This window comes from Equus przewalskii, chromosome 15 (genome assembly GCF_037783145.1).
Source record: "Equus przewalskii isolate Varuska chromosome 15, EquPr2, whole genome shotgun sequence".
NCBI lineage: Eukaryota > Metazoa > Chordata > Mammalia > Perissodactyla > Equidae > Equus > Equus przewalskii.
Window position 1 is genome coordinate 67,382,149 of NC_091845.1, and position 16,656 is coordinate 67,398,804.

At 36.0% G+C, this 16,656-nt stretch overlaps 1 protein-coding gene across 10 annotated transcripts in view; it reads left to right on the top strand.

Annotated features, from left to right (window-relative positions):
• ANKRD28 (ankyrin repeat domain 28) overlaps positions 1-16,656 on the top strand; it is a 200,659-nt gene that overhangs the window by 109,757 nt on the left and 74,246 nt on the right. For all 10 annotated transcript variants that reach the window (XM_070575993.1, XM_070575995.1, XM_070575998.1 and 7 more), the window contains one exon: positions 14,425-14,503. In XM_070575993.1, the coding sequence (XP_070432094.1) occupies positions 14,425-14,503 (79 nt within the window). The remainder of the gene's footprint in view (positions 1-14,424; positions 14,504-16,656) is intronic.

Sequence of the window (16,656 nt, forward strand, 5' to 3'; positions counted from 1 at the left end):
CATAGGGGTGCAATGGACTCTTGAGATATCTGTTATCAGGTTCTTAGGATAGATACCCAGTAATGGGATGGCTGGGTCATAGGGTATTTCTATTTTTAACTTTTTGAGAAATCTCCATACTGTTTTCCATAGTGGCTGTACCAGTTTGCATTCCCACCAACAGTGTATGAGGGTTCCTCTTTCTCCACAACCTCTCCAACATTTGTCGTTCTTGGTTTTGGATGTTTTTGCCAATCTAACGGGGGTAAGGTGATATCTTAGTGTAGTTTTGATTTGCATTTCCCTGATGATTAGCGATGATGAACATCTTTTCATGTGTCTATTGGCCATATTCATATCTTCTTTTGAGAAATGTCTGTTCATGTCCTCTGCCCATTTTTTGATCGGGTTGTTTGTTTTTTTGTTGTTAAGCAGTGTGAGTTCTTTGTATATTATGGAGATTAACCCTTTGTCGGATAAGTGGCTTGTAAATATTTTTTCCCAATTAGTGAGCTGTTTTTTTGTTTCAATTCTGTTTTCCCTTGCCTTGAAGAAGCTCTTTAGTCTGATGAAGTCTCATTTGTTTATTCTTTCTATTGTTTCCCTCAACTGAGGAGTTACAGTGTCCGAAAAGATTCTTTTGAAACTGATGTCAAAGAGTGTACTGCCTATATTCTCTTCCAAAAGACTTATTGTCTCAGGCCTAATCTTTAGGTCTTTGATCCATTTTGAGTTTATTTTGGTGTGTGGTGAAAAAGAATGGTCAATTTTCAATCTTTTGCATGTGGCTGTCCAGTTTTCCCAGCACCATTTGTTGAAGAGACTTTCTTTTCTCCATTGTAGGCCCTCTGCTCCTTTGTCGAAGATTAGCTGTCCATAGATGTGTGGTTTTATCTCTGGGCTTTCAATTCTGTTCCATTGATCTGTGGACCTGTTTTTGTACCAGTACCATGCTGTTTTGATCACTGTAGCTTTGTAGTATGTTTTGAAATTCATATTCTCTTTCTTAGTCATCCTTTATAATTTTGCCACCTAATTATTGCTCAATAAGCAATATAATTTAATTTTGCATATTTGTTAATTAAATGAATCATACAACATGTATTTTTTGGGGTCTGAGTTCTTTTGCACGACACTATCCGATTTTAAAAATTTACCTCTGTTATGTGTAGCTAAAGATTATTCATAATATTCCACTGAATGCATACACCACAGTTTATTCGTATTCTACTGTTATGGATAGTTGGGTTATTTCCAGTTATTGTCTATTGTGAACAATGCAGCTATTTGTAAACATGTCTTCTGTTGCTCATGAGCATACATTTCTATAGGGTATAAACCGAGGCATAGAATTTCAGGCATATAGGCTATGCATATATTCAACTTACTGGAGAATGCCATATTGTTAAACAATTTGCACTCCCATGAGCACTGTATGAGAGTTCTTGTTGGTCTACATCCTTGTCCCTTATTTTTGGTTTTTGTCGTGCTTCTTTATGTTGTCATACTATTTAGTATGTAGTCATATCTCATTATTTGTAAAGTTTGAATTTTTTTGTCGTTGTTTTTGTTTTTGTTGTGAGGAAGATTAGCCCTGAGCTAACTACAGCCAATCCTCCTCATTTTTTGCTGAGGAAGACTGGGCCTGAGCTAACATCTGTGCCCATCTTTCTCTGCCTTTTATGTGGGACACCTACCACAGCATGGCTTGCCAGGCAGTGCCATGTCCGCACCCAGGATCCGAACCAGCGAATCCTGGGCTGCCGAAGCGGAATGTGCGAACTTAACCACTGCACTACTGGGCTGGCCTCGGTTCTACTCTAAATTAAGGTGTAAGGTTATAAAAAGTGTAATTTGTTAGTGGTACATATTTAGATTATCTTGTTAATGATACATATTTAGATTATCTTTATTAATTGAGAATATATGCTTAATTTAATGGTTAAATACATGGCTATGTGTAGTATATATGTATATATTTGTGATATTCTAGATTTTTCTTACATTATTATTGTATCAAATGTTATCCTGTGCTGAAGATTAATATTTAAAGTTAAGTGAGGGCATGTTTGGGTAGTCTTGTGTAAGTGTTTGATTTATAAGTGAAGTTATTCTCCTTCTGTCAGTCCAAGGCACTGGTGTAGTCCCCAAAATAAGCTTCATGAAGAAGTATGATTAGTAAAGTTATTTATTAGATGTATCTTCCTTATTTACTAGCCGTAAACTGAAACTGTTAATAATTGGTTTAAATATATAAATCTTTCAGTTACATGTATAGTCTAGTAGTCAATAATGTATTTTTGTGTTCAAATGATTTATGGTAGATTCTCCTGTTTTATGTGATTCTTTTCTAAGTATAAAATTGGTAAGCCTCTAGCCCGGCTAAGAAATAAACAAGGCACAAAGTACTGCTATCAGAAGTGAAAGGGGACATCACTACAGATCCTATGGACATTAAAAGGATAATAAAGGAATAGTATGAACAACTCTGTGCCCACAAATTTGATAAGCTAGATGAAATAGACCAGTTTCTTGAAAAACACAGTTTACCAAAACAACACAAGAAATAGGCAATTCAAATAGGTCTGTATCTGTTAAAGAAATTGAATCAACAATTAATAACCTTCCAAAACAGATAACACCAGGCCAGATGGATCCACTGGTGAATTCTACCAAACATTTAAGGAAGAAGTTAAACCAATTCCCTAAAATCTCTTTCAGAGGATAGAAACAGAGGGAATACGTTTTAACACCTTTTGTTATATCAGCATTACCCTAATACCAAAACTGGACAAAGATATTACAAGAAAGAAAATTACAAACCAATATCTCTCATGGACATAGATGCAAAAATTCCTCAACAAAGTACTAGCAAATCATATTCAGCAATGTATAAAAAGAAATATACACCACAGCCAATTGGAATTTATCCCAGGTATGCAAGTCTAGATCAACATTTGAAAATCAGTTCATGTAATCCATCACATTGGCAGGCTAAAAAAGAAAAATCGCCTGATCATATCAATAGATGCAGAAAAAGCATTTGACAAAATTCAATACCCATTCATGATAAAAACTCAATAATCTAGGAATAGAGGGGAATCTTCCTCAACTTGATAAAGAATGTCTACCACAAACCTATAGGTACCATCATATTTAATGGTGAGAAACTCAAAGATGTCCTGTTAAAATCAGGCTATAAGACACGGATGTCCCCTCCCACAACTCCTTTTCAACATTGTACTGAAAGTTCTAGCTAATGCAAAAAGGCAACACAAGGAAATAAACGGTATACAGATTGAGAAGGAAGATATAAAACTATCTTTGTTCACAGATGTCATGATCATCTAGATAGAAAATCCAAAAGAACTGACAAAAAAACTCCTAAAAGTAATAAGCTATTATTACAAGGTTGATATACAAAAGTCAATTGCTTTCCTGTATACTAGCAATAAACAAGTGGAATTCAAAATTAAAAGCACAGTACTGTTTACATTAGCACCCAAAAAATGAAATACTTAGGTAAGCATCTAACAAAATATGTACAAGATCTATATGAGGAAAACTATAAAACTCTGATGAGCTAAATCAAAGAACTAAATAAATGGAGAGATACTCTGTGTTCACGGATAGGAAGACTCAATATTGTCAAGATGTCAGTTTTTCTCAACTTTAGGATCTGTAGAGCAAATGCCACCCCAGTCAAAATGCCAGCAAGTTGTTTTGTGGACATCTACAAACTGATTCTAAAGTTTATATGGAGAAGCAAGACTCAGTCTATGCAGTATTGAAAGTGGAGAACAAAATTTTGAGGACTGACACTATCCAATTTCAAGTCTTACTATAAAGCTACAGTAATCCAGACAATGTGATATAGGTGAAAGACTAGGTAAATAAATCAATAGAAGAGAATAGAGAGCCCAGAAATAGACCTACATAAATATAGTCAATTGATCTTTGACCAAAGAGCAAAGGCAATACAATGCAGCAAAGATAATCTTTTCAACAAATAGTGGACATCCACAAGCAAGAAAATGTATCTAGGCACAGACCATTCACCTTCACAAAAATTAGCTCAAAATGGATCACAGTCCTAAAAGTAATATTCAAAACTATAAAATTCCTAGAACATAATATAGGAGAAAACCTAGATGATGTATATGGCAGTGTCTTTTTAGATACACACCAAAGGCATGATGCATATAAGAATTGATAAGCTGGACTTTATGTAGAAAACTTATGCTCTGGGAAGGATGATGTTAAGAGAATGAGAAGACAAGCCACAGCATGGAAGAATATATTTTCAAAACATACATCTGATAAAGGACTGTTAACCAAAATATTCAAAGAACTCTTAAAACTCAACAACAAGAGAACAATCAACCTAATTGAAAAATGGGCCAAAGACCTTAACAGACACTTCAGCAAAGAAGAGATTCAAATGGCAAATAAGCATATGAAAAAATGTTCCACATCATCTCTCATCAGGGAATTGCAAATTAAAACAAGAATGAGATACTCCCACATATCTATTAGAATGGCCAAAGTCAGGAACACTGACAATAACCAAATCTTGGTGAGGATGTGGAGCGACAGGAGCTCTGATTCATCGCTGGTAGGAATGCAAAATGGTACAGTTACTCTGGAAGACAGTTTGGCAGTTTCTTTTTTTTTTTTTTTAAAGATTTTATTTTTTCATTTTTCTCCCCAAAGCCCCCCGGTACATAGTTGTGTATTCTTCGTTGTGGGTTCTTCTAGTTGTGGCATGTGGGACGCTGCCTCAGCGTGGTCTGACGAGCAGTGCCATGTCCGCGCCCAGGATTCGAACTAACGAAACACCGGGCCGCCTGCAGCGGAGCGCGCGAACTTAACCACTCGGCCACGGGGCCAGCCCCAGTTTGGCAGTTTCTTAAAAAACTAAAGATATTCTTACCATGTGATCCAGCCATCATATTTACCCAAATGAGTTGAACACTTAGGTCCATACAAAAAACTGCACATGGATGTTTATAGCTGCCTTATTCATAATTTGCAAAACTTGAAAGCAACAGAGATGTCATTCAGTAGGTGAATGGATAAATAAAACTGTGGTGCATCTAGACAATGGAATCTTATTCAGCACTAAAAGGAAATGAGCTATCAAGCTATGAAATGACATGGACAAACCTTAAATGCATATTAATAAGTGAAAGAAGCCAATCTGAAGCAGCTACATACTGTATGATTCCAACTATATGAGATTCTGGAAAAGTCAAAACTGTGGAGGCAGAATAAAAATGAGGGGTTGATGGGGAGGTGGGTTGTGATGACACAGGATTTTCAGGGCAGTGAAAATACTTTCTCATCAATTTTGGTATGAATCTAAAACTTCTCTAAAAAACTTAGTCTTAAAAAAAAAAGAATATAGAAAAAGACAGAGAGGGAGAGATGGCTTTGTTCCTGCTGCTGGATGTTGTTTGGGGTGGTCTAACTTGAGATTAGCCTATACAGTATGGTTATAACATAGTTGTGTTTGGCAAAATGGAAGGTAGAATTTCTGAGAGAGACCTAGATGATGTAATTGAGCTGCTGAATCAACCAGTTTTATCCTTACCCTATTTGGCTTTAATTTTTATCTGTCATATGTGTTTTGCCTATGAGTTTGATAAATTTAAGCCAGCAAATATTTATTTAGCATCCATTGTATTGCTCTGAACTTCTTGGAAAAGTTTAGATTGCATTTGTTGTAGTGCAGAGATTAGGATTTATAAAGCATCCTTTGCTGTCTGTAAGGTATGTTATTTTGCTAAGTGTTTTCAGAAGCTTAGGAGTTTAGACATGCATACCTCTGCAGTGTCTCTGGTACTTAAATATGAAAAATCCTGGCTTTCTAGCTAGTGCAGCTTTTCTAAAGGGATGGAAGAAAAGATAGTGTGCTTATTACCTAATTATTTCTCAGCCAATGTCTTTCCTTTCTGTGTCAATATACAAAGAGAATGTAGAAGTGCATACTTTATAGGCTAATGATCGTTCCTATGTGTAGAAGTAATAAACTAGATTTCAGCTTCCTTAAGCGTGGGGAAGCCTAGCCTCCAGCCTAAATTGCTGAGCAATTTACTTTCAGCAGTTTTGCTGCTTTCAGAATTCCCCAGGAAAGCCACAGTTGGTCAAGCTTTAACTAAATAGGGATTGAACTGATTGCTTACATTTAATTGGTCAGTTGTCAATATAGCATTTTGGTGGAGAGTGTGAGTTTGGAGGCAGTTTCCTCATCTTTAAAAATAATGCATGCTGAACTATGCAGTAAGTTTGCAAAGTAAAACAGATGTGCCAGGTGCTTTGTGTAGTGCCTACAACAAAATAAAGATCTGTACGATTGCCCTCCTTTTCTGAGAAACTCTCCCCATTCCACATAGTTACTGTGAGAACTGCTATGTTGACACAGTATGACTTCACCTATTTTCACATGATCAGTACAGAAGTGAGCATCTAACCGCAGTTGAATCAATCAGAATACTGTTCTGGGCTTTTGGAATAAGAAGACGTCTCTTTGGGGTGCTGGGGTTCTAAAGTGAATCTCAGAATCTTTGATGGCTTTGTTTCCTACCATGAGGAAAAGTGGTGTTGGTGAAGACGAAAAAAAGAAGCTGATGCATGGGAAAACTGAAACAAAAAACAAGAGTCCTGAATGTTTCAAATGCTTGATTCCCGTTGTTCTTGTGGCCAGCCACACTCCTTTCTTATCTACATTTTGGTTGTTTGGTGCTCAGTTCCATGAGGTACTGCAGTGTGCTTCTAATAAATCCATTTTGCCTAAACTGGTCCAATTTAGGTTTCTGTCACTTGCACCCAGTAATGCTATCTAATACATGTATTCAGTAAATAGTAGCTGTTAAGGACAATAAGAGAATATAGACTCTACTTAATCTACTTAGTTGAAACACTTTTTACTTAAAGTTACATTGCTCTGCTAAATGCTGATGATTTTTCATATTATAATCTGAAACTTTAAAGTTCCACAGAGATTTTCAAAGTAGTCCTTGAGAGAAAATAATCATAGCATACAACTTAAAACTGGGTTTTGGTTTTTTTTTTATTGAGGTCATAATAGTTTATAACATTGTGAAATTTTAGTTGTACATAATTATTTGTCAGTTACCATATATATGTGCCCCTTTACCCCTTATGCCCACCCTCCAAACCTCTTCCCCTCTAGTAACCGCTAATCTGTTCTCTGTTTGTTCATTTATTTGTTAATCTTCCACATATGAGTGAAATCATACAGTGTTTGTCATTCTCTGTTTGGCTTATTTCGCTTAACATAATACCCTCAAGGGCCATCCATGTTGTTGTAAATGAGATGATTTTGTCTTTTTTATGGCTGAGTAGTATTCCATTGTGTGTGTATATATATATGTATATATATACACACACACACACACACACACACACACACACACACTACTTCTTTATCCATTCATCAGTCAGTGGGCACTTGGGTTGCTTCCACGTCTTGGCCATTGTGAATTATGCTGCAGTGAACATAGGAATGCATAAGTCTCTGAATTGTTGATTTCAAGTTCTTCAATAAATACCCAGTAGTGGGATAGCTGGGTTGTATGGTATTTCTATTTTTAATTTTTTGAGAAATATTCATGCTGTTTTCCAAAGTGGGTGCACTATTTGTGAAGTCAGGCCACAAAATGTTTTGAGGGAAAATGATTAGTTTTAAGCAGACCATAATTCAACAGATAGTGGAGCATTGTAAATAGAGGCTGAATAATAAGTTAACAACACATACCCTCGAGCCCAACTGCCTGTGCTCGAATCCCAATTCTGCCACTTCCATATGATCTTAAGTAAGTTCCTTAAACCTTTCTGTGTCTTGATTTCCTTATCTTATTTTACAATAAGGACATACGTTCACTTCCTTAACCCTGTGAGGTAAAGTGCTTGGAGCAGCCCTAGCATAAAGTAAGCTCTAGATAAGTGTTAGTTGTTGTGATTACTAGTATTACTATTCATACTAAGGAGTTACAGCTAATATACATGAACAGTTTCAGTACCTGGACAAGGGCAAAATTATAGAATTGAGTCATTGCTATGAAGCTTGTGGTTGAATCCATGTAAGTGGATGAATTCTTAGAGTCTCTTAAGTCTTTCTCCTTGCACATATATTCTGTCTCACCTTCTTTTCACTTTATCATTTCTAACTTTTCACTTCCCTGTTTTCCTACCCTGTATATTTCCTCTTATCCAACCTGATCCTGAAATCTGCTTTGAGTTAAAGCTTCCCCAGAGAATGTTGAGAATGTACAAGTGCAGTTTTAGTTCCATGATTTGACTTAAGGCACTTCCCTTAGATCTCATCCTTTCCTGGCCTGTGCTTGGAGTCCACCATAGATTCCCTTCTTTCTCACAGCCTCATTCCCTAGTTTGTCTAACCTTGCTTCCCTGTGTTTTGTAGATTGCTTCTGGAGTTCGTCGTAACAAAACATATAAACTAAAGTGTAATTCAGGATGTTTCTGAACATCTGTTTTTAAACTTTATTTTGAAGAAATTATAGATAAACTGGAAATTACAGACATGGTACAGAGAGATGGTTGTGTATTCCCATCAACCAGATTTCTCCAATGGCAATATCTTATAGTGCATTATCAAAACCAGGAAATTGATATCGACACAATACAACTAATAAGGCTACAGGCATTTCTTGGGTTTCACCAGTTTTTGCATGCACTCATTTGGGGGAGGAGGGAATGTGGTGGTGGTAATGTCTTTGTGTATAATTCTTTGGCGTTTAGTCACATGTATAGGTTTGTATAACCACCACCATGTTCAAGATACAGAACTGTTACCTCACCACAAAGGAATTCCCTCGTGTCCCATCACTTGTGTAGCTGTTCTGTAATGCACCAGCCCAGTATATGGCTGTGGCCCAGCCCCAAAGTGGTTAGAAATCACTGGTCTTCTTTTTACCCATATAATGTGTGTCATCTTCAGTCTTTTGGGATAATTGTTCATAAGAGCTAAGGCTATTTTTTGTTTGTTTTTGTTTGAAGAGGGTGGGTAATTAATTTTTTGTAGTCCTAATCATATGCACAAAATATCTTTTCACAGTGCTTATATAAGAACTGTAAGAAAAATGTATTTACTTCAAAGTATATGATCAAAAGCTATGTGATCAAATGAGTTAAAATTTTTTATCTGAACCTCGTGTCTGTATTTAATAATTCCAGTTGGGATTATTTCGGAATGCTACATTGAGATGTAATATTTCTTTCTTTCTTTCTTTGCTGAGGGAGATTGGCCCTGAGCTAACATCCACTGCCAATCTTCCTCTTTTTGTATGTGAGCCGCTGCCACAGCATGGGCACTGACAGACGAGTGGTGTAGGTCGGTGCCCAGGAACCAACCCCAGGCCACCCAAGCAGAGCCTGCCAAACTTAACCACTAGGTCACCGGGGCTAGCCTGAGATGTAGTGATTTCTAAAAAAACTGACTTAATAGCTAAGAAACATTTTATTTTTTTTAAATGGACACTTGGTACTTGTGAAATGCCTCATGTGGGTAATTATTTTTAGGATTTTCATTAAAATGCTTTTCAGTTGACTGAAATATTATTTTTAATTTTTTTCTTTTACCTTTTGAAACATGTGCACGGTAATAATTCCAATCAGTACCACAGACCACAAATAGTGAAAAATAACTCTTTCTCACACTTCAAACCCTAGCCTGCCAGCTTTCTTCACCCAGAGGCAATCACTTTATTAATTTGAGCATCTTTCCTAAGGTATTTTATGCATGTTCAAGCCTAAGTTTGTGTAGACCCTTTGACATACAGTCATTCCAAGCCTGCATTTTTCATTTAACACTGTACTTTCGAGATTGTCCCATTGATAAGGAACATTGAGGTCTGCTTGTTACTTTAAATTGGAAGCATGGTGTGATATTGTGATTTAGAATAAGAAATATATATTTGGTCTTCCTGGTTCTGGCACAGAGGTCCTAAAACCCTCTCCTGTGAGGAGAGCAGTAAAGATGTCTTTTTTTTACGTTAATGAGGTGACTTTTAGAAAGCCCCAAAGAATGGGGACTGGTTGTCAGTGGAGCCAAGCGTGTGATTAGAGGTTTGGAACTTTGTTTCACCCACTGCTCCTCCACCTCCAGGGAGGGAAGAGAGGCTGGAGATTGAGTTCAGTTGCCAATAGCCAGTGATTTAATCAATCATGCCTACTTAACAAAACCTCCATAAAAACCTAAAAGGAGGAGGTTCAGAGAGCTTCCCAGTTAGTGAACCAGAAACGCTTACAAGTGCCATCGTGCCAGTCCCCAAAATCCCTGAGGACAGAAGCTCCTTTGTTAGGGATCTGGCCCTGTATTTCTCTTCATCTGGCTGTTGATTCATATCCTCTAATGTTCTTTGTAAAAAACTGATAATCTAGTGAGTAAACTTTTTTCCGTAGTCCTGTGAGCCTCTCTAGCAAATTAATCGAACCCAAGGAAGGAGTCAGGGGAACCTCTGATTTATAGTCATTCAGTCAGAAATACAGGTACACACCCTGGACTTGCTATTGGCATCTGAAGGGGTGGGGGCAACAGTCTTATGAACGCTTAACCTATGAGATCTGATGCTATCTCCTGGTAGATAGTGTCAGAATTGAGTTGAATTGAGGGACACCCATCTGGTGTTGGCACATTGCTTGGATGTGTAGGGAAAAGACCCACACTTGGAGCTGGATGTAGAACTCTTTAACATGGTATGTCATATGGATGTACAACTAGAAGACCTCTCATCTGATAACATGCATAACTGGTAGTTGATAAGCTAATTGAAATCTGACCAAGGGAATCATAAAAAGTGATCTTTAAGCATTTCATGGTAACAGTGTGTATTTACCAGCCATGTTTTTTTGGAATTGGGCCAAAGCTTTTTCATTGACAATGTGGAGTCCACTGACAGGAGTTCAGTGTTATCTTGCTTGCATAGACTGTACCCCCAATGCATTATCTGTAACTCCCATTTTGGGTTTAACTGATATGAAAATTTAGACACTTAAGACTCAAACTTAGGGCAAAACCTCTCCCTGTGTTTGCTGTTTGCCTTAGTGTTTCAGTTGTCTCAGCCATGCCTAATTGAACAGCACTTGTTTTTGGAGTAGCTGCCTTTATTGAGTCTATATAGTATTCAACCTAGTGATCATAGAAATAGTTTGCTTTTTTCATTCCTATTTCATCAGTTAATATTTAAATGATAGTTTAATATTTTTATTAAATATGTATTTAATATTTAATAACTGATATTATTTAAGTATTTAATATTTAAATAAATCACGTAGTTATGATTACAGGTACAATTAGCCTAAACAGTTGTGGTAACAAACACATGTTATCAAGGGTAACCCACTGGTGGGAACAAAAGTGCATGGGCTTATTAGTGGTAGCCTAATAGTCAAAATACATGGTGTGCCAAAGTCATTAGTTTTACTCAAGAAACACGAGAATATTGATTAATCATGTGAGTCACTTAAATGAAGATTGGTTAAGAGCTTCTTGTGTTTAATAATTTTAGATAACCATTCCCCTCTTGGTGGACATTTAAATTGTTTCTAGCTTTCTGTTTTCTATGATGATCAATAAATATACTTAATCATTTTTTTTGCTTACATGTAAGAATATCTCCTCTAAAAAAAATTCCTAGAGGGGCCTGCCTGGTGATAGTGGTTGGGCTTGCGTGCTCTGCTTTGGCTGCCTGAGGTTCACAGATTTGGTTCCTGGGCTCAGACCTACACACTGCTCATCAAGCCATGCTGTGGTGGTGTCCCACATACAAAGTGGAGAAAGATTGGCACAGATGTTAGCCCAGGGACAATCTTCCACAAGCAAAAAGAGGAAGATTGGCAACAGATGTTAGCTCAGGGCCAATCTTGCTCACCAAAACAAAACAAAACAAAACAAAAGTTCCTTGAAATAGAATTAGTATATATAAGGGGATAGTCGTTTTTTCATTTTAGTAAATTTTGCTGAAGGGACTCTTAGATATTTTATTGCCTAATTTTTAATATTTAACTGTAGTAAATACAGTATGGTAGGTAAAATTTTTTCTTTTAACATTAACCAGTTTGTTTCGTTTTTCTTCTTCAATTTGATTTGTATAGAGGAGAGACTATATTCGTGAGTCATAAAATACATTAATAGAACTCAAAGTATTGAGTCATAGGATTCCAGACATCTCACACATGAATGACTCACTTTGTGTGTGTGTACTGTGTGTGTGGTTTATTCTGTGTAATAGATAATGTTTCCCAATTTGAATAGGTCTGATCGTATTTAAACACTAGGGAAGTTTACTGTGTTAATGATTAACACTGAAAAGCCTTAAGCCAAAGGTCTTTTCATTAAAATGACTAAATTAGGACTCAGCTTTGAATAAAGCCTGATACTGAGTGGTTCTGTGTTAGCTTTGTTAACAACTATTTCTTCAGTAATTTCTATGCAAAACATTCTGTTTTCTGGGGTATATACATTGGAATAAAAAACATGATCTGGTGGAACTTAATTGTGGTTAAAGAGACAAGAACTCTCAGCTTACTAAACAACATTAATAGCCACTATACCAGCCTCCATTTACTGGAGCACCTGTTACTATTGTAAGGAAAAAAACAGTATCAGAAATATATTAAAATTATATGAAGAAATGTATGAAGAGCCTGTGATAATTGTGTGTTACACTCATCTTTATAATACCTTTATATACTATAGCTAAGCTTTATTCATTGCCTGTGAATATATTTAACTCCTCTTTTGACTAGCAGTTTTTTCCTAATTTATCCGCGGTGGTCTAACTGTACTTTCTTAGAGTAATTGGGGTATTGCCAAACTAGAAAATTATTACATTGTAAAATAAATTTTTTCTTTTTTTAAATCTTGAAAGCTGTAATATTATTCTGATGCGGTAAGACACCCTAAAATATCATACCTATTTAAATATGAAGTTTATTTCTCTTAATAGTCTGGAAGTTAGTGGTCCAGGTTGAGGGGGGCAACCCTGCTCAGTAAGATCATTCCAGATCTTGTTGCTTGACAGTCTTCTAGGATATTGGCCTACCTCTGTATGATCAAAGCTGGCTCAGTTCAGATCAGCCTTCCAGCCCGTAGGAAATAAGAAAATATTAGTGCAACTCTAAAGTGGTCATCTTTTAAGTTGAAGATGACCTGAAAGTTGTACCTTTACTTCCACTCACAGACCATTGAATTACAATAAGTAGCAAAACTTCAAGGCAGGCTGGAAATATATTCTCTCGCTGGGTGGGTAAATAACTAGCTAAAACTGTATTCCTATGGGCAAAAGGAAAAATGGATAATGGAAAACAACTAACAATCTGTCACAAAGACCTGTATCCAAAAAATTGGATGTAAATTTCAAATAAGTATTTGTAAGTGAATGTCTTTCTCAGATGCAGCCAGGTCAGCAACACTCTGTTGTAACTTTAGATTAGGTATAAATATGAATTTAAAAATCCCTGTATTTGAGGGGCTGGCCCCGTGGCCGAGTGGTTAAGTTCGCGCGCTCTGCTGCATTCATTAGTTCGAATCCTGGGCGCGGACATGGCACTGCTCATCAGACCACACTGAGGCAGCGTCCCACATGCCACAACTAGAAGAACCCACAACGAAGAATACACAACTATGTACCGGGGGGCTTTGGGGAGAAAAAGGAAAAAATAAAATCTTTAAAAAAAAAAAAGAAAAAATCCCTGTATTTGAGTTAACCCCACGATTTGCTTCTCAAACTGAAGAATATTGGTGTTTGAAGGGAAGAGGTACACGAAGCCATGCATTAGGTGTAGCTTCTCTTCCTGGAGGAAAATTTGGAAGAATATGTATTTTTTATATATATTTACAAAGATAGGAATATATTTTAGAGCCAAAAATGAAATTGGCAGGAATTTAAGAAAAACTTTAAGATCGTTTTAAGGGATAATTTCAAATCCACAAAGATATTTTCTTTTTTTGCCATTATGGGTGCTCCTGTGCGAACATTTTGATAAGCAAACTTTTTGGTTTGTTAAGGTTTGTTTTATTTAGTTAGGTCAATAATTCTAAACTGTGGAAAATTGTGGAAATATATTGGTGGAGAAAAGTAGTATGAAGTAAAGAAAATTTGCCTGTGTATATCAACACAGACATCTTTATTCATAGAAAGTTTCAGAAGCTCTTTCTTTGTCACTTTGGATTTTTATTTTATTCTTCGCTGCACTTCATACCATTCTTTTAAGGCCAAAGTATTTTTATTAAGGTTTTTCTTCTCCCAGAAAGGAAATACTCTGTTAATGAGACTTGCATACTAAACTAGAGTTGTGGAAGTAGTAAGTTGGTAGTTAGTAATGATTTTTCTTTATTTAAAGTATATTAAAATTAACTTTATACTAAAACGTATGTTCCACCTTTCCTTCTTATCACAGGACAATGAAAAGAGAACTCCACTGCATGCTGCTGCCTATCTTGGAGACGCAGAAATCATTGAACTGCTTATTTTATCTGGTATGGTAAGCTCTATATGATAAGAGCACATCTTGCATAATTTTGTCATAATTAACACTTAGCAAACTTAATTGACTATTTCTTCATATTTGTTTCATAAGCTGAAACTTATTTTTTCATTCTACAAATACTGATCTCATACCATGTGCCAAGTACCGTTCTGGTGCCTGGAGTACATTAGAGAGCAGAACAGAGATCACTGCCCTTGTGGAGCATATACTCTAATAAGAAATACAGGCTACAAATACAAGTAAATTTTACAGTATGTTAGAAGGTGATAAGTGCTGTGGAGAAACGAAAAAGTAGATCAGAATAATGGGATGGGATGAGCATTGTATAAGGTAGGGTATCACATAGAGTATTCATAGTAGGCCCCACTGACCACAGAGTTATTAGTAGATGATTACACTTCTTCATGGGCCGAGTGTTGGTAGCTCAGACCAAGTGCCACAGTGGAGGTGGTAAGAAATGGTATGATTGTAGATATATTTTGAAAGTGATGCCAACAAGATTTCTGTCTTTAAATAGGTTTTATCTAATTTTATTTGAGGGCCTGTAAAATACCTTTTAAGAAGTTGTACTTTATTTTTTAATTTCTTCCAAATTGCTTAAGACTTTACAACATGAAGTCATGGTAGAACTTTTGCTTGTAGAATAGCTCCTATTGTGGTCAAACTGCCTGCGGTCCTAAAACAGGCGGTCAAACAGAGCTTAGAGATATTTTTGTTGTAGCCACATTATTATAAGTGATATTTATTGGGAAAGGATGCACATGTTTGAGTTGTGCTTGTGTTGCCAGATTACATAGATATATGCATAATGTAATTGGAGAAATAGAATCATTCCTTTGATATTTGGGAGAAGAAGCGCTGAGAGAAATTTCTAATGAAGATCCCATTAAATAGTAGCCTACATAGAATTTTGCCATTATAAGTCCATAAAATTTTTTAAATCTGGTTTCTCATGATCATATAGAATTAAATATAGTTAAATATGGACCCAGCTAATAGTCTTATATTAGTTTCTTCATGAATAACTGATGCCCTTCCTTGAAGATGTCTCTTCCTCTATGGATGCTGGCTCACTGGTTTTCATCTGAAATTTTGTTACAGATAAGAACTAAGGAGGTTCAAGAGAAAAACCGTATTTCCTCTTAATTGAGACTTCTTCTTTAATAAAATGAATTGATGGGACACAGGTTTATATATGGAATTTCCTTTACAAATATTGTACAAGAAACAGTTTATGTTTTTATGTTAAGAAATAGTTTTGCTAGAAACAATGTATTTCAGTTAGTTTAATGTCCAGGACTTTGAGTAGCAATTCTGTGCATTTTTTATTTTATCGCAGAATTCTGTTCATTTACTTTCATTTTAGCATAAAGATTATTTGACTGGGCATGGGGTTTTTTTTCCCATTTTTAATTTTTTTATACCTGGGAGAAATTGTTCAAATGCTCAAAGTTTGACTTAATCCTTTCCTTTTAAAGTAAATGTTTGCATCAGGAATTCTTAGTTATAGAAAGTTGACTTCCTGGTCTTTCTCAGTATAGTCAGGTCAGCCTTATGAGTGTGATAGTGTCAGATATTGACTTTGAAATAAGCATTTGATAGAATGCTTAATTTCTTTTGAATAATTCAAATAAAAATCATGTATAAAATTAACCATCATAAATGTATAAAAAGCTATTTCAACTTGTCTTTGAAAAATACTTTTATTATTGTATTGTGTTTCATGACGTATAGCTCATGTAGCTATTTTTAAAAGGAAAAGTAAAGTTCCAAATTAATTGTTATTCACAGTTCTCAGAATAAAAAGTTAAGTTTTTACATTGACCTCAAACTGCTCCAGTCATTACCTCAAACATTACCTCCCTGCTCCAGATTTCTTCTGACTTCAATTTCTACTGCTCTCCTGTTGGCACACTGCTCTAATGCCACTGTCCTCCGTCCATCTCTGGGTCTTTGAACTGCTTTTTCCTTAGTCTCAAACCCTCTTTCCTCAGATAAACTACATGACTTACTCCCTCACTTTTTTCATGTCCTTGTCAAATGTCACCTCATCAGTGATGCTGTCCCTAATCACTGCCACCACTACCTTTTCCCCCTCTTCTGTGTTATCTTTTTTCGTAGTACTTATTGTTATCTGACATC